This window comes from Calonectris borealis, chromosome 14 (genome assembly GCF_964195595.1).
Source record: "Calonectris borealis chromosome 14, bCalBor7.hap1.2, whole genome shotgun sequence".
Classification (NCBI taxonomy): domain Eukaryota; kingdom Metazoa; phylum Chordata; class Aves; order Procellariiformes; family Procellariidae; genus Calonectris; species Calonectris borealis.
In genome coordinates this window covers 15,423,985-15,446,715 of record NC_134325.1, presented here as the reverse complement: position 1 = coordinate 15,446,715, position 22,731 = coordinate 15,423,985, and the positions used below count along the sequence as shown (strand labels likewise).

The window sequence follows — 22,731 nt, the reverse complement described above, 5'->3', positions numbered from 1 at the left end:
CTCCCTTGGGAAGTTCAGCAATGCTGCTTAGGAAAAACAAAACAACAAAAAAAAGCCATTATAAAATGTCATATACACATAAGCATAAAGCAAAATATTAGAGTTTTGGGTTTTTTTTCCCCCCCAGAGATCTTAAACCAGTGACTTTATTAGGGATAAGAAGTTCTATAAGCTACAAGCTGACGTCAGCATATTGCATAATGACTGATAGAGTCTGGAAGAGGAGACTTACCAGTTATTACACATTTAATGTATAGCATTTTTTAAGCATATTAATTTGAGAGAATAACTATCAAAGACTTCAGATAGTAAAATGTTCTCTAAAAAATTTCCCTGGACTTTGCCGGAAATGACACAATGAATGAAAGTAGCAAACTGAACCCCCTTTTAGCTGTATTTTTTTTTATTTTATGTTTTCTGTTTGATAAATTTATTCTCATTAGTCTACTGTGGCTATATATTATTCTTTGGTGATTTTATTAGCAAAAAAGAGGTTATTTTTCTTTGGATTGAGTTTATTTTTTCTATAAGTCTTTGCTTTTCCTACAAAGGATGACGATGAAATGAAAAGTGCCCACAATACAAGCAGAGTCTGATAGATGATAAATGAAAAGTCTGAAAATATTCTTAAGGACTTTTCCTTTTAAATACATAAATAAGAAAGGTTACTTCATATTTACTGAGATCAAAAATTCCTGGCAATCCCATCAGCACTGGTTCAGTTTTGGCAAAAGCTGTTTTCTTAGGAGACTATGGAAAATGGAAAGGATGTTACATATTCTCTGACTCCACAGAAGGTTCAATTAGATACGTGTTATTCTTTCACAATGCTCATCTAATTTTTTTTTTTTTTTTTTTTTTTTTTTTTTTTTTTTTTTTAGAAACCTGCAGCAGTTCAAACTCTATGTGTTTCTGCTGCTTTGGTCTATTCTAGTCTATTAGCCGTAGTAGTAGAAAATGTTTTCTTATATGTCTTGAATCTTCCTTACTGAAATTTAAGCCAATTTGTTATCACGTTATCTCCCATACATTTGGAAAGTAGTTGTTTGTTTTTTTTTTTAAAACCCTTTCTTTAAAGCAATATTTTGCATAGTTTGAGATTATTATTCTGTCTCTCTCACAGTGTTCTTTTTTAGGTTAACATATGTAGAATTTTTTTTCCAGTCTTGCTTCTCGGTACATATTTGTATACCATTAATGCTTCATGTTAGTCACATCTGAACTTGTTTCCTTTGGTCTGTGTTCATTTGCAGTGCCCTAAAATGGACATTGAAGTCCAGCTGGACATTTCACTCATGCTGAGCAGAGCAAAAGGATTTTTATAGTCTGTACCCACAGTGTTCTTTGCCTTTTCTACAAAAACATGACATACTCAGTGGTGATATCATCTTGAGTCATTCATCCCTACTGTTCTGTATTCTATATTTGTTTTATTGATTATTCGTGTCTATATTTAACATCCCATACTTGTGTTTAATGAACGTCATGCTATTTTTTCCAGTTTGGCAGGATAAATTTAGATAAATCCCATCTTCTGTGACACACAGAGTTCTGGTTTGATGTCACCAGAATATTTAATGAGTATACGTTTGTTCACTGTTCAGTTCTTGAATGATATATATACCAAAAAACCCTGCCCTGTAGAGAGGTAGTGTGATTATTCTTTTCAGTACTTTTCCAAAAATGAATGTTGTACTAATGGGTCTGTAAGCCATGACCCCTTCAATTTCTGTCTTTCTGAAGATGGTTATCATACGTATTCTTTTCCAGTCTTCAGGTTCTTCATCCACTCTGCTGAGTCTGTGAGGAATTTAGAGCCTAATACCATTTCCTAAAGCAATAAAAGTGATGATGCACAAACATGACTAACAGAAAACAATCAAATGAAAACTCTTATCAATCTGTAATTGGACAGAGTTGTATTAGAGAGAAAAATGTTTTGTCTAAAAACGTAGGACTACACCTAAAAAAAGAGGTACTGTGTACCATAGCATTTAAATTTGGCTGAAAAGGGAAGGAGGTGGTGGTGGAAATAAATCAGGTACCAAACCACTAAAAAAAATTTAAAATAATTTGGGAAAGAAAGGCTTAAATAATACTTTGCATCAAAGATATCACATGGAAGTTGCCTCAGACCTTGAGAGATGACCTCTGTAGTGTTATTTTGAGTAATTATTTCAAACTATGATTTGTTCTCTTGTAGCAAAGGTCTTTGAGTGTAGGAGACAGCATCATGGCTGCAAGTATTGCAAAATGCTTTTCTTCATCTTTAGCTCAGGAATTATCATCTTTGTGCTAATATTACTAAGCATTTGTGAGTAATAGATCCAGTGATACGATGATTTACATGCAGATCAGCCCAGGACTTATGGAGTGGTTTGCATTTCATGCTCTGGTTCCATTTGTATACATTGGTTTGCGCAAAGCCTGATAGAAAGATTCATGACATTTTTCTTTCAAAGCATTTTCAATACAAGGTAATTACAAAATCAGTAAAGTTATATATTTAATAGCTTAATCAGTAATTAATGCTCTTTCACAGAAGTTGCTGTATCTGGTGATGTATGACAGCCAGGAACACGTTGCTAGGGAGAGCTGAGTTTTTATGTTGCCGTGTGATAATGTACAGCTATTACTTTGATGACTTGCTTGAAAATAGGTGTGTTTTCTTCAAGGAGTATCCTTGTTTGTCGAAAGTCATCAGGATGGCAAGAAGAAAATTGTAAGTATATTCCCCAAAGCAGTTGCATTGATGGCTGAAGGAACGGAAGCATAGTGTAGATTTTATTCATGTTAGAAGTTGGTATTATATGAAGATTATTGTATTTATCTGTGGATTTCTAGAATGTGATAATTTTACAGAATTCAATTTTTGCTGTTTTGAGAATAATAGGACTGAATATGAACTTTGTGCCAGGTTTTTTTGCTGATGAATCTGGCAGGCTGCGTCCTGAGGTGGACGACTGATGGGCTAGGCTGTGCAGGGTTTTATGGGTTAATATGTCATGAGTGAGAATTGGTATTTTCTTTGAGTCCTAAGATAAGAGATTGTGGGATCTTCCTTGAGGTATTTCTACTCTGTAGTATAATGAGTGTTGGACTTAGTCTTCATGGTTTAGGATCCCTCTAGCTCTTGCTGCATGCGGTAGTTTAGTCTTAGAAACTGCTAGATTTTGTTTTTTCTTTTCAAGTGAGAAGGCTTATGATGCTTTTTTGTTTGGTTGGTTTTACAATGCTTTTGTTGATTATTCACTTTGGGATTTTTTTTTTTCTTGATCAAATCAATATGTTTGTGCACTTTTAGATCTGTATTTGGATGTTGCCTACTGTTGGATGTATAAATTTGGTTTTCAGGTTATCAATTATTTGTGATTAGATCTGGCTACTTATTGGATGTAGAAAAATGCTTTAAGACAGGATATTACTGAGTTGTTTTTCCCGGTAGAAGCTGAGGCCCCTGCGAGAGACAGGAAATTGAAATTTGCTTAGTTGATTTTTGTAAAATGTATTAGGGCTGTTGCATAAATGACTGTGGTTGATGTTTGGGTGGTAAGAGATGGCGTGATTACTTTTCGGGTAGCTATCTTGTTGAGATAACATAGTTAGCATAGGGACCATTTCCTCATCTCCTGTTACAAGGTTTTTTATCACTGTATGGTAAGTGAGTACTTCTTGTTTTCATGAAGCATAAGATTTTATTTTTTAATTTGATTTCTTTTGTAGTAGGTTTTGTGTTTTTTTTCCTCCTGAGTGGTGGTATAGTGTATTTTCACAACATTGGCAAAAATGTATGTAGAAAGTCTCATTTAGATTATGTGTGTTTTGCTTAGGAAGTAGATGTCACTGTTTACCTTGCTGGTGCCTATTTTCTATTTCAAATGCCATATTTTAGCATTTTGTTTATTGTTGTAACGATGCTATAATAATTAGTAATGTGTTAATGTTAGCACATTATTTTAGCATCACAGGAGGGGCCTGAAGATCTAGACAGAATTGGCTGCTGAAAAATACTTACAAGCTATTTGCAGACATGGGAATTTTTTTAATATAGAGAGATAAATGACATACAAGAAGGTGGAGGGATGTCATCATATATATTTCCCAGTAAGGACATTGGATTATGTATTAACATAATTCATTAATATCCTTATTGAAACAAATCTCCTTCTACTATTCTATTTTTTTAATGGTTTCATGCAGTTTTGGCAATTACAGATTTGCAAAATGTGAATATCGTTTAGTAATTCAGGTCTATTAGTTTATTGTCAGTACAGTTTTTACAACACAGTTTTGAGCATGAAAAATTGTTGTAACTTTTTTAATGAACTGAAAAAGCCAATTTTAAAAGTTTCTATATGGCCCTGAGGATGTGGCCTTAAGGATATGGACTTGCATTAAATGGCAATGCAGTCTTAAATAGGTGGTCTAAGTTACTGCATGAGACAAGGCAGGTTGATAGCCAGCGTGAGACAAGGTTTCTTAAATCTAGCAGCAGCAGCAGCTCCACTTTTAACTGGCAGCGTACAGCTATTCAGTCAACTTACAGACCTGTTCCAGCTCCTGCTAAAAGGCAGAGAGGTTTCCTATTGATATCAAATTGAAATTGACTGGGACTTTGACATTTTCCAAATGGTTTAATTAAAATAATGATTTTGAGTGTGCCCAGTAGGAATGAAAAATTTTAAAACTTTGTCATGTAAGGTTTTGAAAAATTTCAAACTGTCTAAAGATCAGAGAAAAAACAGGACTGAGGGAAAGACATATAAGAAGCTGAAAGATGAGTCAAAGCCTCATCTTCTGTAAACATGTAGCAGGAAAAAGAGGGAATGTTTCCCGTGGAAACCTGGATCCATCCACGTGTGCTATACGTCAAAAGGGGGCAGGATGTTGGATGAGTAATGCTGATGCCAGAAGTACACTTTGAGAGCAACTGTTTTGGCACAATCGTTTTTCTTCAGCATTTAAGCTTCTGCAGTGGTAGGTGCTGTAGAAATTGCCAAGAAAAATGTCTTTTTCTGAAATACTAGAACTGAAGACTTTGTGCTGAGGATATTAGGATGTGATGTGCTGTCAGCCTCCGTGCAGTAAGGGAGGGAATGGTCAGATACAAACATGACAAATTGTGAAAACGAAGATCAGGTGCCAGCCACGGTGCCTGCACGCGTTGGCTTTCCCTGGAACCAGAAAGGCTGGAGGAGCAGCCAAGGCGGTGCCTTGGGCACCGGTGCCTTGGTGGCACCTGGCACACGTTGAAATCCAGAACCAGCTGCTCTCCTGGCCCTGCGGCTCCTTGATGAACCATGCTGTGGGGTGATCGCCTGGGAGATCACCCAGCTCCAGGCAATCAGCATCTGGAGCATATGGACATGTATGTCCCAAATTGGGTGTGCTTCCTAGCAGAGGCAATTTTGAATACCTCGGCATTTGTTCCAAATCAGGCAGAAATAAAAATTATTTGAGAAGATAGTTCTTCATCACTTAGTCTCCCCCTTGCTTGATCCTGTTTTCTGGGATATTGCCGACAGCAAATTCATCTACGTAATGATCTGCAGCATGAAGTTCTCAAAATAAATACAATAAATTTAATCTGCATTTTGGGAGGGTTTTTGAAATTTCTATATTACTCATTGTTGGCTGATTTGGAGGCACTTTGCAGTAATGAATATGCTGGTGTTAATGAATACTGTATGTGTTGGATGTTTTAGGTTTTACTTTATTCATCAGCTAAATATGAGGTAATGTTTTTGAAGTTTTAAGAAGTTATCTCTTGACAAATACTTTTAACTTAAGTGATATTGCCAGAAATACTAGTTCTGTTTTCCTGGGTTTGTATTTTCCTGGCTGAATTATGCTCTTGACTGGAACGGTCAAATCTTAGAAAGAAGCCCCCAAACCAAAAAGCTGAAGCTTTGGGCAAGATGTGAATTAATCATCCCTCAAGAGAAGGGGAAGTAAATGTTTCCAGCGCACTACTGGCAGAGGTGTAGAGCATTCTGTATGCCTAACATGAATTTTAAAATGCTTACCCCCTCAGTGTTTGTTCTCTTACTGCTAAAATAAGCAATACAATTGTTTAAAGACGACTGACTTAGAAAAGAAAGAGCAGCGGGTTGTTGTAATCATGCGGATCGGTTATCCATTGGAAATAACAACGGGTGCTAAAACCGAAGGTGCTCTGGCCTGACCTGAAGGGAGGAAAATCCCCCACGGGAGATTAAAAGGCAGACCAGGCACAAAGGTGAGCAGTGCGGCTCTTCTCTTCGTGCACGTCGCCTGACCCCGTTTCTGCAGAGAAAGAGTTATTTTCCTTGAGTTAGAGGTTGTTTACTGAAACCCTAGCAAACTGCTGTTTTACTTTCATTGTAACGAGTTTTATGTGAAGGAAAAGCATGACAACTAGCACAAAAGCGCAAAGGTCTTATTTCCTTTTTTTAATGTACAACCCGAGTAGTCGCAAATAAGAGATAAAAGCATTGTGGCAGTAATGAGCATTAAGAAAACGTACAAGCTGTGAGTCTTTGCAGAAATGATGTTTTTAACTGACTTTTCTTCTTGTCTTAAGTGCCTGAAATATAATTCAGATGTTGCTGAACGTCTGGGTTTTGCTGCACGTCTGATTAAATGGACTAGCTGCCAAAAAGTGTTATTCTCGGTTACATTTAACACCTTGTGCTACGGTAAACAGTACAATTTACAAGTCTCTTGTTCTAAGATACAACTAACGCTTACAGAATAAGCACAGGAGAAATGTGTTTACCAGATAATTTATTCAAATTTCCGGTTAAGTGGTTTCCAGTTAAAAAGTTGTCCTAGTTGGAAAATATAATCAATTATAAAATAAAATGTTGTACAGTAAATATTTTATCTTTTTCTTAAGCATTTATTTAAGGCCTGTGCAGGGAAAAATGGAGTTCAGAATATCCAATCTATTTAACGTGTGATTAAACATCACTTAGTCAACCGTGTTTTCTAATTAAGCAGAATGTGTGATATTTTGTCCTTGATAAACAGCAATCCTTGGTATGAAATACAATACGTCCTTAAAAATTTTGTAATAACCAAATGAAATTCCAATTTATCATGTCTTGAAGTGAAGAAAACCCAGTCGTGACTATGTTTATCTCTGCACATGTAAGTAATCCTTCTAACATGAAGCCATAACCTAGCAAGGAAAAAACTTTGAAATTTTGTATAAGGAAAAGAAAGGGAACAGAGTAATTTTTTTTCCTGAGTATTTTAAGCAATTACAAGTTAAAAAAAAAAAAAAAAAACCCAAACAAAACCAAAACAACCCAAACAAAAACCAAACACAAAAGAACCACCAGCACAAGCCATCACGATATACTTCGTATTCCACATTGACATGCTGTATAAAGTTTCTGGGAAAGAAATGCTAAAAAGCCTTTTAAAAAACATTTTTTGGCTACGCTAACAAGCGTGCAGTATTTGTAATAGCTGTGCAGCTGCGTCACCCGCCTGACCCTGAATTATTCTCTGGTGGAATTCATATCCCGCGGTTAACGTGGAATAGATCTGGGATCAAGTAAGACTGAAATGTAAAGGTGGGCACCGCTCCCTCTGACCCACCAGCACACGCAGTGGTTGATCGTACTGAGGGATCCTGTTTCTGGGACTTCTCAGAAGGAAATTTTTCCATCAGTCATTGTGCTATTGGGTTTGTTAAATTGTACACGGAAATAAGATCCCAGCCTGGTTTTGCTGACCTGTACCTTCAGGAAAAATCTAGTGACTCACCTCACGGGTGAGAAGCTTTAGGTTTTGTCTGATTCCTGAGAAGAAATGGGAGGACTTGGAGGAGGAGATATCTGTGGAAAAGCCTGTGGACTAGCCAGGTTTGGGAAGAAAGTTCAGATCTACCTTTTCAGGGTAAAACACCAACAAGAACACTTAAAGGAGCTGCATTTGGAGCTTATTTGTAAAGTACTGCATTGTTACCCACAATACATAATCCAACAGTAGTTTATTCATTGTATTTACCTGGGTATGTTTGTCCCAAAAAAGATCATGGAAAGGATTAATTTTTTAGAACAAACAAAAGCTGTAACTTCTCCAAAGAGCACTAGTGAATGTGTTTTTTTTCTTCTAATGTGACTAAGGAAGTGAGACATGTAAAGCTTCTAGACATTGTTTTTCAGATTACAAAACTTCTCTTTTGCCCCCCTGTTTTGTTGCTTTTGTGTGACTTTGAGGAATACCAACATCTCAACTACCTATATTATATTGATAGGATATTTATAAATTCTTCAATATTCAAAGTCATTATCCCAAAGACATGTAGGCATTGCTTTCACTTTTTTTTTATGTATATGCAGAAATTCTCTCTGGTCTCAATTACTCGTTATAAAAAATTCTGTGTCAGTTTGGATTTCTGTCTGTCTACTTCAAATCAGACTAGTCTTTTCTTTTTCTTCTTATGTTTATGCCTGGAATAATTTAAATATGGGCATTTTGTGTAATGTAATTCACAATGAGTAAAGGTAAGTACATTCATTTAAGTGAGTTAGAAAAGTGTACTTCACTGACAGTAATTGCTCAATGCACTCTTTCAGAGGTTGAAAAAATGATTTATCTCACTGTTTCCTCTGTAAGACCTGATTCTACAAGAATGCCTAAGAGAAACTTAATATTTTTGAGTTTTTCCCGGCTATACTTTTTAAAGGTGCTTTATTCCTTATCAGAATTGACCTTGTGTAGTCCTACTGGTATTTTGTCCTTTTTATTTATTCAGTATCCAAGCCATATTAATTGAATTAGACTCCCTAAAAAACTTCTAAATTAAAACAGCAGTGAAATTATTGCAATATGAATTCAGCCTTGATAGACAAAAATTTTCAGGAAAAAAATTATTTTTCTGCAGTTTTGGGACTAAGATGTAAATAAATTTCACTACTTTGAAGTGAGTGGTTCATCTGAAATGCATTTTTAATGCCAAGATTTTATTCTCACTTGATGTCAGTTGGGTTGATATCACTGGCCTATTGGCTCAGTAACCTGTGAAATAAAATAAATATACATGAAAGTTACAGAAAAAAGTTAGTCCATCAAAATATGACAATATTACCACAAATAAGAATAAGGCTTGATAAATGGTGCATTCAGAAAGACTTTATTAATACATATGAACCTGTCCTTTGGAAGAATACCTTTTCACCGTAACCTGAAAATGTTTTACTTGATGTGAGCATTGTTATTACAATATGTTAGATTAACTAATTCTTTCTAATGGCAGGCAGCAATTAAAGAAATTAAACACTTTTTCTCCAACTTGATTTTTGATATGGCTGCAGTTTCATTGAGTACAATGTGTTATATAGCACCAGACATTCCTCTGCAAGGAAAGAAGCAGCAGTCACCTGTAACCACCGTTACCTGCTTCCTATCAACTACCCGGATTTTCAGATGCCTACATAATGCATGTGTTGAAGAAAACCAGATGTCCTGAAATTCATAACTTTAGCTCTGGTATTCCACTGATTTAAACTGTAACGCAGGTGGTGCTGAAGAAGTTGCCTAGTTGCCTGGCCCACACCATGCTGCAATCCGTCATCTTCCAAGTGATTCTAATCCTTTAGCAGTGCACACCACCAGAGATGCCATCCTGGCCTCTCATTTAGCATGTAAAGGTTATTTTGTATAATTTCCTTTTTTTAATGGCAATTCAAATTACTTAATTATATATACTGTTTTTCAAATCTTGGTTCTCATTAATTGAAAGTGTATTAATTTGTATAACTACTGTAAAAATAGTTTAATAAGTAGCAATAATTAAAATGTTAATGGTGTGAGAAATTACTTCGTCTAGTTCTAGTATCTAATGAGAACTGTCTCTGCATCAGATAGAGCCAAGCTTAATGTTCAGTCTTTCAAACATTGACTGGGAGCATGTTTATCGTGAGCAATATTATGTACTATACTTAGTAACAAACGCAAATGTTACTGAACTCTAGAAAAATTCTTATATGTTGGTAATTTTTTTCTCTAATAAGCCAGTGATAAGTCCAGTTAAATTTTGCAAATTCTAATGAAGTGGAAGGATTCTTTCTGTATTGGATCATAGAATCATAGAACAGTTTGGGTTGGAAGAGACCTTTAAAGGTCATCTAGTCCACCCTCCCTGCCGTGGGCAGGGACATCGTCAACTAGATCAGGTGGCTCAGAGCCCCGTCCAACCTGACCTTGAATGTTCCCAGGGATGGGGCACCTACCACCTCTCTGGGCACCCTGTGCCAGGGTTTCACCACCCTCATTGTAAAAACTTTCTTCCTTATATCTACTCTAAATCGACCTTCTTTTAGTTTAAAACCATTCCCCCTTGTCCTGTCGCAACAGGGGGTGCTCTGTTCTGGCAACAGGATGCTCTGTTGCCAGGCTGAGGAATCAAACCAGGGGTCTGAGTTGTGTGTGTGACAGTGGCTGGTATCAGGTGTAAGAAACCTGATGCAGTGGAAATTAGGGACTGCATTCACAAGAGACTTCCCCGCATCTGAGCAAGAGGTTGACTTCTGCTTTGGAGCAAGATTGCCTAATCGTACATGGTTTTGACTAATGAAACTGTGGCTTCTCTGATAAATCCGCAGATAAATGCTTAATCCTGTTTTAAAATGTGACTAAGTGATTCTTTACATGAGCAGGGAACTGAAAATTCCAGGCTTTTGTCATTTTATCAGCCAGTACAGCCGATGCCTAATGCTAATAAACATCACTTGAGGTATCTGCTGAGGACTTCAGGCTTGCCTAAGCCAATACACATCAGATACTGTATGTGCTGGAAGTACAGTCATTGCCCCAACACAGAGACCAAGTTAACCACATTTTGGAGGGTTTAGGCTAAGCAGCATTTATGTTGTGTGACTATACATTAAGCTATGCTTCAGTCAGCAGAGTGCATGTGATCTTGAAAAGTCCGGCAAGAAAATAGTATCTGGCTGGGGATGAACTCCAGAAAGCTGGTGAGCATGGGGTGGTGCTGAAGGAAAGGGTGCTTGCAAATATTTGGTCAAAATTAAAATGTGTTGCTCTTTAACTGAGAAATGAGAACTGTCTGAGTCTATCTAGCTCCTAGGGAAGGGGAGAAAAAAATCATTGTCTTTATTTACTGAGTATTTAAAAGCATCTTCTGAACCTCTGCACTCAATACATTGCATATACATTGTAAAAAGTCAGATCCCCTCTTGAAGGACTCTGCAGGAAAATAATGTTATGTCGTATAAAAAGACCTTCCACACAGGGCGCAGGCTGCTTGCCTGACCCCGACTGCAAATGCAAATCTCCCCAAATGCTTTCTCACTATGTAGTTGCATAACTAGCTGCTATTGTGAATTTTCCTTTCATATCTCCAGGGAAGGAGATGGAGAAACAAAGCTGGAGTTAACCCCTTGTATACCAGCAGATAGCAGCATTTCATAAGGTGTCTACATGCATGAACGTTTGGGTGTTTTCCAATTTCTCTGTTTATGCCAAGTTACATTAATGTTAGCATCTCAATGTTTACAACTACAAAATAGTGTTTCAAATTACAAACAGAAGTCAGATAAATGAATGAATATTTTGAATTTTCCAGAAGGATATGGCATAATTCTAAATACTTTATAGTATGGAATTATTTTTAGTACTGACATTGAAATTAGAGTAAACTGGCATTCACATAAATGGAGCAGATTTGAGCCCAGTTCCCACATAATACACTTTTTCTCAGGAAAAAAAAAAAATCCCTTGGGGTCTGGCCTTTTTGCAAGCAATTCTGACCCAATTCATATATATTACTTGTAAAATTTATATCCTTTCATCTCTCAGAGGTACTGCATGAAAAATTATGGGAAAAAAATGCATTGTGGATTGCATCAGCTTTTTCTTCTTTGTTCCCACAGGCACAACAACTAACAGACCTGGAGCAAAAACTAGCAGTTGCAAAAGATGAATTGGAAAAGGCAGCCCTTGACAAAGTAAGAAGTGTAACATAATGTAAGCATGTTTATCTCTATCAGCTGTGAAAGTTTCAGTGTAATTTGACAAAAACAAATGAAAGTCTTGCAAAGATTTAGATGGATACTTAATTGCATGTACCTGGGTGTAATGCAGCTGAAGTCAGTGGAACTAATTATGATGCATGAAGTTAAGTACAGCTGCAAAGTTATTTAAGAGGAAGGCAATCAAATTAGAAAGAAACATCTCAAAACCCCACAGAAAGCCAAATGCCACACTCCTTTATGTGCAAAAGTACACTAAGGAGAATGTGCCTGTAACCAATACGATCTTTATCTGAGGTTTAGTTGTAGTTCCAAGTAGGATGCAGTATAGAAATGTGTCAGTCTCTTGTTCGGGTGGCACTGATGTGACAGAGCTGACTCTTTTGTAGGCAGAGGTGCCTGCTCCTCTGTGGGGAATCCCAGGAAGGGGACAAAGCAGGACACATTCACTCCTGTCAGCTATGCAACAGGGGAACTTGCTTCTAGATTTAGGGTAGCTGGGGAGAAAATATCATGCAATAGGGAAGCGGTTTATCAGAAAGGAAAAAACTTCAATACGCTATCAAAGACTAGTTTTTTGGTTTGGTTTTCTAGTATTTTCAGGTTCTATTAGACATGAAAAAAAAATATACCCTTTGCACTAAAGCATTTTTATTTAATCTTCAACATTGCAATCACTGAAATCATCCTCTTGACTGAGGATTTGCATCCAGCATTGCAAAAGGTCATCTGTTATAAGTAATGCTTACAATAGCATTATCCAAACCTGTGTCTGCGTCTGGTGATGTATTGTGTGTTTCTTGTTAGTACACTGAACTGAACTGCTCCACATATTAATTTAAAAATTAAGCATGTTCCTCCTTTGCATGTAGAACACTCAGATGTGTCTCTCACTAGTGCCAATATACTCTCTGTGGCAATGGCAAGAGAGCAATGTTTGCAGTAAATATCTTCTAAATGCAGTTATTCATTATAATGCAGACAGTTGTGAAGGAGAAAGCAAAGAACATTTGACATCAGGAACTTTTAATGAGAATGCTATTAAGGGATTTGGTCTGCAAATTAAAAGAGGATTTGCCGCACACCCAACTGACTTCTCTGACCGTCTGTTTCTTTCCTACTAAATATTATAGAATTTTAATTTAGGGCTCAGTTCTGGTTCTGTACGCTTACCAGAAGTCTGGTGTCATCTTCTTGCAAATTATCATTGCGAGAATCTTTGGATGGCATCATTGCTTACGTGCTGTGAAAGTGCAGTGGAAATGGCAAGCAGGAGTTAAAAAGGCAGCGCAAATGAAGGAAAAAGGCAAAGTTCATGCCGGTGAGAATTGTGAGACAGTTTCATGATACTAGAAATACCTATGTTTGACTGGTTCTCACTGCAGAGTAATAAAACCATTGAAGTTGCAGGTACCTTTTTCCCCTGGTTAAGAGCTTTTCTGTATGAACTATGAACTTAAAAGAGTTAGAGACGGCCCATAGTCCATCCATGTCTTCAGTGAAGACTTGGCCTTAACTGTTTTGACAGTGTTAGCGCACAGTTTCAGCTAAAGGAATGGAAGCAATGAGTAAAGCAGTGTGCGTTTTTGCAACATGAGCTGTATTTGAAATGAATGATCGAGTGATCGAATCTCAGACTTTGCCTATAAATAGGCATTAAATTGTATTTTTCTTTTGGGAGGGTATCAGGCTTTTCTCTTAAATATTAGTTTGTGCTGATAGTGGACCCGGTGTCTCTCACAAGTCTATTTACACTACAGCACTTTTCTAGTTCCCATGATGGACTCTTGGAAGACTGACAATTTTTGCATTACCTCAGCCCAAATTATTCTATATTGGGTCCAACCACATGACAAGAGTATAAACAGATCTGGGAAATCTGAAGACATGTGTCATATGTTGGCAGCATATGACACAAACCAGCAAGCAGCCTCTTTTGACCACGAGCACGTCTATGCAAGGTTATTGAGAACTTTGTCAAACCACATCCCTGGTTCCAATAATGTTTCCTTTAGTTGTACTCTCGTGCTGCCCATTTATACATCTCCTATCAGCAAAGTCAAAATTGAATTTTGCTACCCACAGGATGAAAACAAAATATTCTGCTTTTGCTTTTGGAATGGCAAAATGACTGGCCATAGGCAAGGCAGAACAAGCACTGGATGGTGGGGGCAGGAGATTGGAGGACAAGAAATTATCCAGAGGGATTTCTGGATGGGAGGAGTGTGGTTTCAGATCAGTGTGATTTGCAGGGAGCATCGGGTCATATAGTGCTATAATGGCTGAGTCCATACCTTCAAGCAAAATTAGAGAATCTGCTACCTCTGCCAGTTTGGTGTCTGAGCTTATTTTGACTATGTCAAATAGTGATTTATGTTCGCTGTGCAGTCACTTCTTGAAAAGGTAGGTGAAAAGGCATATTACATGAAAAGAAGTGTGCTAAGATCTTCTGTTGTCATTTAGAAATTAAAAGATCCCGAAGTCAGATGGATAAAGTAATCCCTTCTCTTTTACACTGCCATTAGGTCAGAGACGTATCAGTCTGACTCGAGGTTCATACATTTTAATAAGTAGTTATTGATACAAAGTGCTGTCCTCTTTGATGATAAGCTGGCATTCCTCTTCACTGCACACATCTTAAGGGAAAGACATTCAATTTTGTCTGTTTGCAAACAAAACAAACTCCATTCCATCTCCTATTTCTTCGATTTTCTTTATTGTGCTGTGCATTAATAGTCTTTTTATGGTTGTCTTTGATCCTACCTTTGAAATGTACCCTACTAACTGGTTTTTGTTTGTTTGTTTTTAAAGAAACACTCAGATTTTCCCAGTTATGAGATACATTCCCTGGTTCCAGTTCAGCGGAAGTTTGTTATCTGATGTAAAACATGGAATATTTGTTGGCTTCTAAAAAACATTTGTTCAGCAAATAAACTAAAATAAGGCGGTGTATACTGAATGCCATTGCTTAGGATTCGTATGACTGTGAAATATTTTCATATTGTATATGTAATATTTCACATACGTAGTATGTAGTGTGTAATATGTTACATATACATATATTTTCCACCAACTTTTGCCATGGTATACCTCACAATCCCTGATCTATGTATCTTCAGAAAAAAACTTTGAAGGTCAAAATGTGCTGATGTAGCCTGTATTTATAGGCAAGTTCTTAAACCAAAGAATAAGAACAAGATTTCTTTTAAGGCCAAATACTGCCTAACTCAACCTGAAATGAGTATAAGGAAGTTACCTCAATATCTAACATTTGACTCTAAATGACTTGCTGTGACGGAGCAGCAAGATTTCCTCAGTGCCATAGTGATCTCACTGTTCTTACTGTCTCAGCTTATTTCGATGACAGACTGCTATTTTCATTAATACATCTATCTGTATTTCGGTGAGTAACGTAGCAGTGTTCTACCACCAGTTGCAAGCACCTCACCATTTAAAAGTTTCAGTTTGGCGTGATGGACAGCAATAGATCTGGACAATCATATTCTTAACAGACAGAAAGACCTATGGTTTATTTACTATAGAGTGCAACAGCATAATATGCACATGTATGTTCATGAGGGAAGTCGTCTTTCTGTTGGATTAAAATCAATCTTTATAACCTGTGGAAATACACTAATTATTTTGAACATTATAAACAAAATTCCATGCAAAGTCTGTGTCTCTGCAATACTTGTGAACATCTACTTCTCCCTAACTGTTACATATACAAGTCTGGACACTGTATTGTATTTTTGTTTCTTTTGAGATAAAATAATATTTAATAATTATTTGCAATAATCAATGTGGATAGAACTGCGTGGAAGAAAGGGAAGAGTGCAATGGGCAGTTTGGTGTGTAATGCACAGTAACCTAATCATATAAAAAAACTGCTTTAAACAACCTTAATTTCTTCCGTTAATAAGAAAAAACAGCAGCTGCTCACAAATGTTTGGTTTAATGCAGAGAGAGAAAGCAAGCAATTCTCTTCATAATAACACATCTTGGAGAACTGATGATTTCTTTTTTTCCCCAGGAGTCACAGCTGAAAGCTCTGAAGGAGACGGTGCAGCTTTGCCTGTCTTCCGTTCTGCACAATCAGCCTCCCGCTACGAATCTAATCCCTTCAAAACCAGCTGAGAAGCTGACATCCCCAGTTACAAAGGGCTCAAAAGTTCCATTTCAAGTGACAAGCACCAAGGTATGGTTTCTCTCTCCTTTTTTTTTTTTTTTTTTTAAACATCTGAAAGTTTGTACTGTAAGAGCATCAAACTGGAACTAAGGAGGATTTTAAATTCATTGAAAGATTAGGATGAATTTTGAGGATAATTCTAAGCCTGTTTCTGATGTCAATAAACTTTTTTTTGAAGTAGGGAAGCAGCTACTTTTTTTGCTGAGGAACAAAATCTTATCTGTCACTTGCTAAATGGACCATGTCTGCATAAAAAATCTACAAGGAAGATGGATTTGCATCTAAAATAAGTGAGGATGCTAATTCATAGGATTATTTACCTGTCAGGCACTGATGGTGAGTTTCTGGTAATATGGCACTAAACAGTAAGACAGTTTTTGCTTATCATGTTTTTTTAGTGAAAAAGACTGATATGAAAACATAAAATAATCTGGGACACTCAAATCAAATTTGCCGAAAGGGATCTATGGAATTGATGATAGGCCATAGGGAATATTCCAATCATGCAAGATGGGAAGGACAGTTTAGGAGAAAGCATGAGAAAAAATTTGATGAAAAGTGTTTTGATTCAATAGATTCAAGCATTTTAATACAGTCAAGATTTACAGTGATTAACAACTGGCCTGGTAATTTTCATCTCCAGGATTGCATTTTGCTTATGTATTCAACAGATCCAATACATCTTGAAGAAATCTGTGATTCCAGTTAAAAAGGAAGTTTTACAGAAGAATGATTGAAGGACATCCTTCAGTCCTCCTTAAATTCCAAAACTCTTTCCTGAAATATAAATAGGAATTGCTAAATCATAGCCAATTTGTAATTTTTATGCGGCAGCTGTTGATATTCACTGTTAATACAGAGGCTGAAGTCAAAAATTGATAATCTTTCTGTATGTAATTAAAATTGAAATATAATTTCAGAAAGCAGAATATAATTGTAAAACTGGATCTCACATTGCTACTCTTCCAATAACGATTGTCGGTTCCTTAATAGGAAGAAACCTTCATTCCCAAAAATTATTACCTCTGGAAACAAAGCACTGTATTAATTAATAGCAGAACATGGGGATATTAGTGCTTATTTAGATTAAGATCACTGGTTCTATGTTCTGCAGGAGAGTGATCTCTTCTTTTGTAGGTCATACAGACCCCAGCTTCCCTCTGGGATCTCAGGAGCACATTTTTCCTAATTACTGAGGCTGTAGAATTGTCTATCTTGTTCTTATTGTCCTTCTCTTCAGGTTGGAAGCGTTTGTGCCTCTGCCATGAAAGCGTAGGTGTACTGAAGGATAAGGCCCAACATGCCACTATGCCTGTGTTTAAGATTGGTGTAGGGTCAGAGCCTTTGAAGCATTTGAGGTCTCTTTGGTTTTACAGATATTACAGTAGCGCAACGAAGGAAATGGCCATACAGTGCAGAGATTAGAATTAGATTTTTGATATTTGACTGAAACACAGGATACTCTTCCTTTTTTTTTCCCATGATCATATGATTTTGTGTTTAATGTTCCTGTTTTGTAAAATGTATCAGTATTTCTGTGCTGCTGCCTTTTGAGAACCAGCATTTGGTCCTCTGTATCCAAAAGTGCTTGAATGAGTTATACTGCCCCTTTAATAGACATCGCTCACATTTCTCTGCACTTGGCATATGCCATGAAAATGTCTGAGAAAATAATGGTCTGCAATCCTCCTTTTCCACACGTTGACACCTCATTATAATAAATCTGTGCATTATCTGTGATTATAAAACCACTGAAATCTGCTACTGTGAAATAGGTTGTCAAAGAATCATAGTCAGTCCAGAATTATACCCTCTGCACTTGAGCTGTATTATAGAAGGCTTTTTTTTATGATGACATCCCTTCTTATGTATCTTTTCCTTGGCTTTTTCTTCCTCTTACAAACTAACTAACTCTAACTACAGATGTATAACTTTGGGTTTTTTTATTAGATTTGCATAAACATTTTGATATAGCAGGCTAGTATTTTTAGGTGAATATAAATGTGTGCGATTACTTAAATGTGTTTTCGTATGTAAAAATGGGAACTGAGCAGCACTTACGCATCTTGTCATGTCTGATAAGCAGCAGTTTCACCTTCAGGACAGAAATGATGATTTGTCTGGTAAATATCTTATTTCAAAGATATTCTCATCCAGCCTAAAAATTGCTTTATAAAAATGTCAAAATCCATTGAAGGGTACATCATACGATGTATGATACGATACCTGTATCACTTGGAGGCAATCAACCCTGGGACTGGGGAGTTTCCTGCTTAAAAAAAATAAAAAGGTGCAAATAAGTAGGTTGTATATTTGTATTCATAATTGGTGACCATAATACCTGAGTGCTTGTTAGAGATTATATTTAGCACAAGAACATGGTGTATGAACGGATAATTAGGAAAGCAAATTGCCAAATTTCTTGGGAAGGTTCATTTTAAAAATTGATTTCCTAGTGAGGTATTTTGGTCTTAGAGAATGTGATATAAAGAAGCATAAATCAGGTTTAAAAAAAATCAGTGCAAATCGGTGCATAAAAATGCCTCAATCAGTGCGGAAAAGTTGCTCTGGATAGCTCAGTGATTTGGAAGAGCGGGTAGTAAAGGGAAATTCTTCATTTCAATCATAGAAGAAGTTCCCTTAAAGTGATCAAAAGCAGTATCAGTCTGAGGTGTGTTTTGCGACATCTTAAATGAGTTAATATTTACAATGTCCAAGAATGTAAAATACAGAATTTACCATTTGAACTGGCGCTAGTATTTCAGACCAAAACCATTTTACCTGTCATGTACCTGACATAACACCAATACTGGTGCTGAAAGCATTGACCATTACAAATGGATTTAGGGCTCTGTGCATACAAGTCCAATGACACTAACAACTAAAACTGAGCATAACAAGGAGGCTGATTATTAATCCTGAACTATGAGGTCTTTAACTTTCTGGATTGTTGACGATTATTTTTATTATATAGTTTCTTTTGCACTGTAATGTCGCAGCAATAACCATTCTGTGTTCTGCCAGTGGAAAATGCTTCCAAACTAGCTGAGAGTTGTCAGATCTGGCTTTTGTTGTAGCAATTTCTTTGCCTCATTCCCATTACAGAGGTGATGAGGAAAGAGAAAAATGAAGAGAAAGGAGGAGGACTGAAACTCCACTTTCCTTTTTAATCGCTAGATGAGTGCCTAAAGACCTGGGTACTTAGAGTATTGTTAACGGATGGAAACCGTAACATTTACTAGGCTACCTGCCGTGGGAAATGTGGGTTGGTATAATCCGTGAATCAGAGCACTGGTACCGACTTCCTATTGAGGTATTTTCTGCACTTACTGTGTCTCGGCATAACAAACAAGTCTGTGAATTTACGTGGAGTTAGTGGATGGAATGCATTCTTACTCCATTTGTTTTAATTCCTCCTTCTGAAAAAGGTTAGCATTATACCTTATAAAAAAATAAAAATTGTAATAAGAGGTATCATTCAAATATCTTTGGCTGTGCAGCGTAAAGATACCTGTGCTCCAAACGCAACAAAATGAGCTTTAATAACACTGTGGAAAATGAAGGGCAAACCAAAATCAGAAGTGAAACAGAAGAAAAGTCTATTTCCAATAGACTTTTGAATTTAAATACACAAATGATGGGGAATACAGTGACACAGATACCAGAATAATAGTGACTAGTTTGCTCTATAGTGTTTTTGCCTAATGCAAAAACATGGTTTCATGTATTCATGAATTAATTCCTTCATTATAAGTGCCCTGTGGTTTTTGTGTATTTTGTGAACTGCACTATTTTAAGAGTGGAAATACACATGGATTTCAAACTGTGAAGAATAACACCCCCTCCCATATTGTGCATAGCGTGGGTGGAAAGACCACCTATGAATGCCACTTCAGTGTCCTAGTCTTGATGGAGGCAATACAGGCTGAATAAGAATGAGAACTATCCTTCTGTAGAGATTTATAGTACAGACTGAAAGGGGAACTGCCGCTCCATTTTTAAAAGATTTAAACTTCTCACAAGAAAATGCATCACTTTTGTGTTAAAAACTGCTGCGAAGAGCCATTGCCTCTGCCTCGCATATATTGTGAATATTGTGGACTCCAGCATACGTTGATCAGTGTAAAAATTCAGAAAAGTTAAAGTACTGTGGACCATCCTCCTTTTATTTGGAAATAATACTTCATTCATTCCCCATCAAAGTAAGCTTGGGCAACTTTATATCTTCATTAAGCCTAAGAAAGTGTTCTTGCTGGAGCAGGAATGAGGAGAGCTTGTGAGACTGTTCAGAGAAGGTACAAGTCTGGGAAGTTGGTCAAGAAAGAACGTAGACTCTAAAAAGCATTTTGAAATGGCCATATAGGAAATTAAGAGGCTGAGTTTTCTGTGTTGGGACATAAATAACGTATTCAGGTTAAATTTAAGCTCAGAGTTATTCTGAGCGCATAGATACTGAGCATCTACTACAGACACAGAGCAAAGCTGCTGAAAAAGATGATCGTAGTGTCAAGAGTCTTGGCTTCTTCACTAATCTAATCAGGGGTTTTGAAGTTTTTTTAAAAAACTATTTATAAGGATCTATGATTTATCTAGGAAGCCAGAATATTTCTTAGGCTCTAGACCTTATCCATTTCATTCTACGAAAGTAGAAATGTTTGATATAAATATTTATATAAAATAATAATACAATAGTTAATTATTTGTACTAAATATTAGTTATACAATTATTATATTATTGATAATACTGTAGGCTATTATAATTATGTAATTTGACTAGAAATTTGAAAAAAGAAATATAGTTAATGTGTACCTTTCTTCCAAATATACAAATACATATTTAAGGAATGAAGAAATGTCTGGAATATGTAGGTTGGACCCAATCCACCTTTATGAAGACTGAACAAAGTTTTTTTTAAATTGTCTTTTAAGAGTGTTTTTGTAGATTCTAGAAATCTAACAGAATAGCTTCAGATTCATGCAAAATTAACCAGCTGAATGTAGCAATGTATCATCCCATCTCTCTCCCTTTGTAGGTCAAGAAAGAAACCTAAATGAGAACTTAAGGAAATAATTTCTGTTTTCTAAAATGAGCGCTATTAGCGTTCATATAGTTTATCACAATATTCCAGTATAAATGAAGGTTCTGACCCTTTGAACAAAGCAATTGCAAATTTTTTGCTCAAGAATCTATGAAACAACACAAGTATAATTATGGACTTATTTTTGTCCTTATAGGAAGGATTAAGACACTGAAAGATTTTCTAATGTGTCTGATTATTTTTACTCAGGGTGATCTCTGTATAACATGCTGAAAACATACCTTGGAAGTTACTTCTCTTTAGGCATTACATTTCAAACTGACATTATGGCATATGTCAGGAAGCACCCCAAATCTTGTGTGTAATAACCCCACCCCAGAGGCAGAAAGATGGGCAAATGGACTTCTGAAAAATAAAAGATGCTAGTCTGAATTAAAAAAGATATTAGTGAGATGAATTGGATATCTAAAATTCACAATGTCTATATGCTTTTTGGTAACATAGTCTCCGTTTTGTGGATTTGGAAGAGCAAAGCTTTAAAACGTAAAATAGTTGTGACTGTTCTTTTCCAATTTTCCATTGATTTTTGCTGCGTACTTCCTCGCTCTTGCCTGAATCATTCTCTGCATCTGTCTGGTATTTCAGACCATGAGGGAAGAGAAGGGCTCTAGTAGTCAGGTTTTTTCCTCTATTTCCCTGCTTGCTTTCATTCTCCTGTTCTTTATTGCTAAATACTCCTCGTCGTTTCTCCTAACTTACTAATTTTCAGCATTATTCTCTCATTCTGTCTAGCTAAGTATTCTTTTCTGACATGTATTCCTTCCTTGAATTTAAGAATAATAAATCTCATAATGCTATTTCTTTTCCTATAAAATGAGCATTCAGATAGCAGAGAGCAGAGTCCAGTATTGTCTGAGGCAGCTTCTTTAAAGGGTCTGTTTCAAAAAGATTGCAAAATACAAGGTTAGACCTGAAAAAATGACAGGTTTTAAACAAAAATTAAGCCTGTTTTGTTGGCTGCTATGGTAAATGAAAATTCTATGTAACTGTGAAAAACAAATAGAACAGAACTTTTCACTTAATTGAGCTCCAGGATAATACAAACCAATACAGATATAGCATGGCGTGGTCGGATTTATTTGGAAATTAATTGTATGCTCACAATTGAGGGAAAAAAACCCCAACTTTATCAGAGGAAACAGAGGTTGAACCCAAGGGCACAAAATATAATATCTGTGGTCAGCTATAAGTAAACAGCAAGAGCATTGAGGGCGGTGAATAGATTTGCGCTCCATTAAAGCCTTAGGAAGTCTGCCTCTGTGGTACCTCAGTGCTTTTCTACTTTTGTTGCCTCAAACTCTCCTTCTGCCAGAGTTAATGAGATATCACTGACACCTGCAGTTTCAGTGACCTGTACATCATTGCATTCAGCAATGGAAAACTGTAATTAAAAAAAGAAAAAGGCAATTACTAAATGCAGAGTCAGCCACATTTTGTAGTACGCGGTAATGACATA

At 36.5% G+C, this 22,731-nt stretch overlaps 1 protein-coding gene across 1 annotated transcript in view; it reads left to right on the top strand.

Annotated features, from left to right (window-relative positions):
* Positions 1-22,731, top strand: part of LUZP2 (leucine zipper protein 2) — a 198,991-nt gene that overhangs the window by 141,210 nt on the left and 35,050 nt on the right. Inside the window, exons 8-9 of the mRNA XM_075163293.1 lie at positions 11,889-11,963; positions 16,021-16,185. Coding sequence (XP_075019394.1) covers positions 11,889-11,963; positions 16,021-16,185 — 240 coding nt within the window. The remainder of the gene's footprint in view (positions 1-11,888; positions 11,964-16,020; positions 16,186-22,731) is intronic.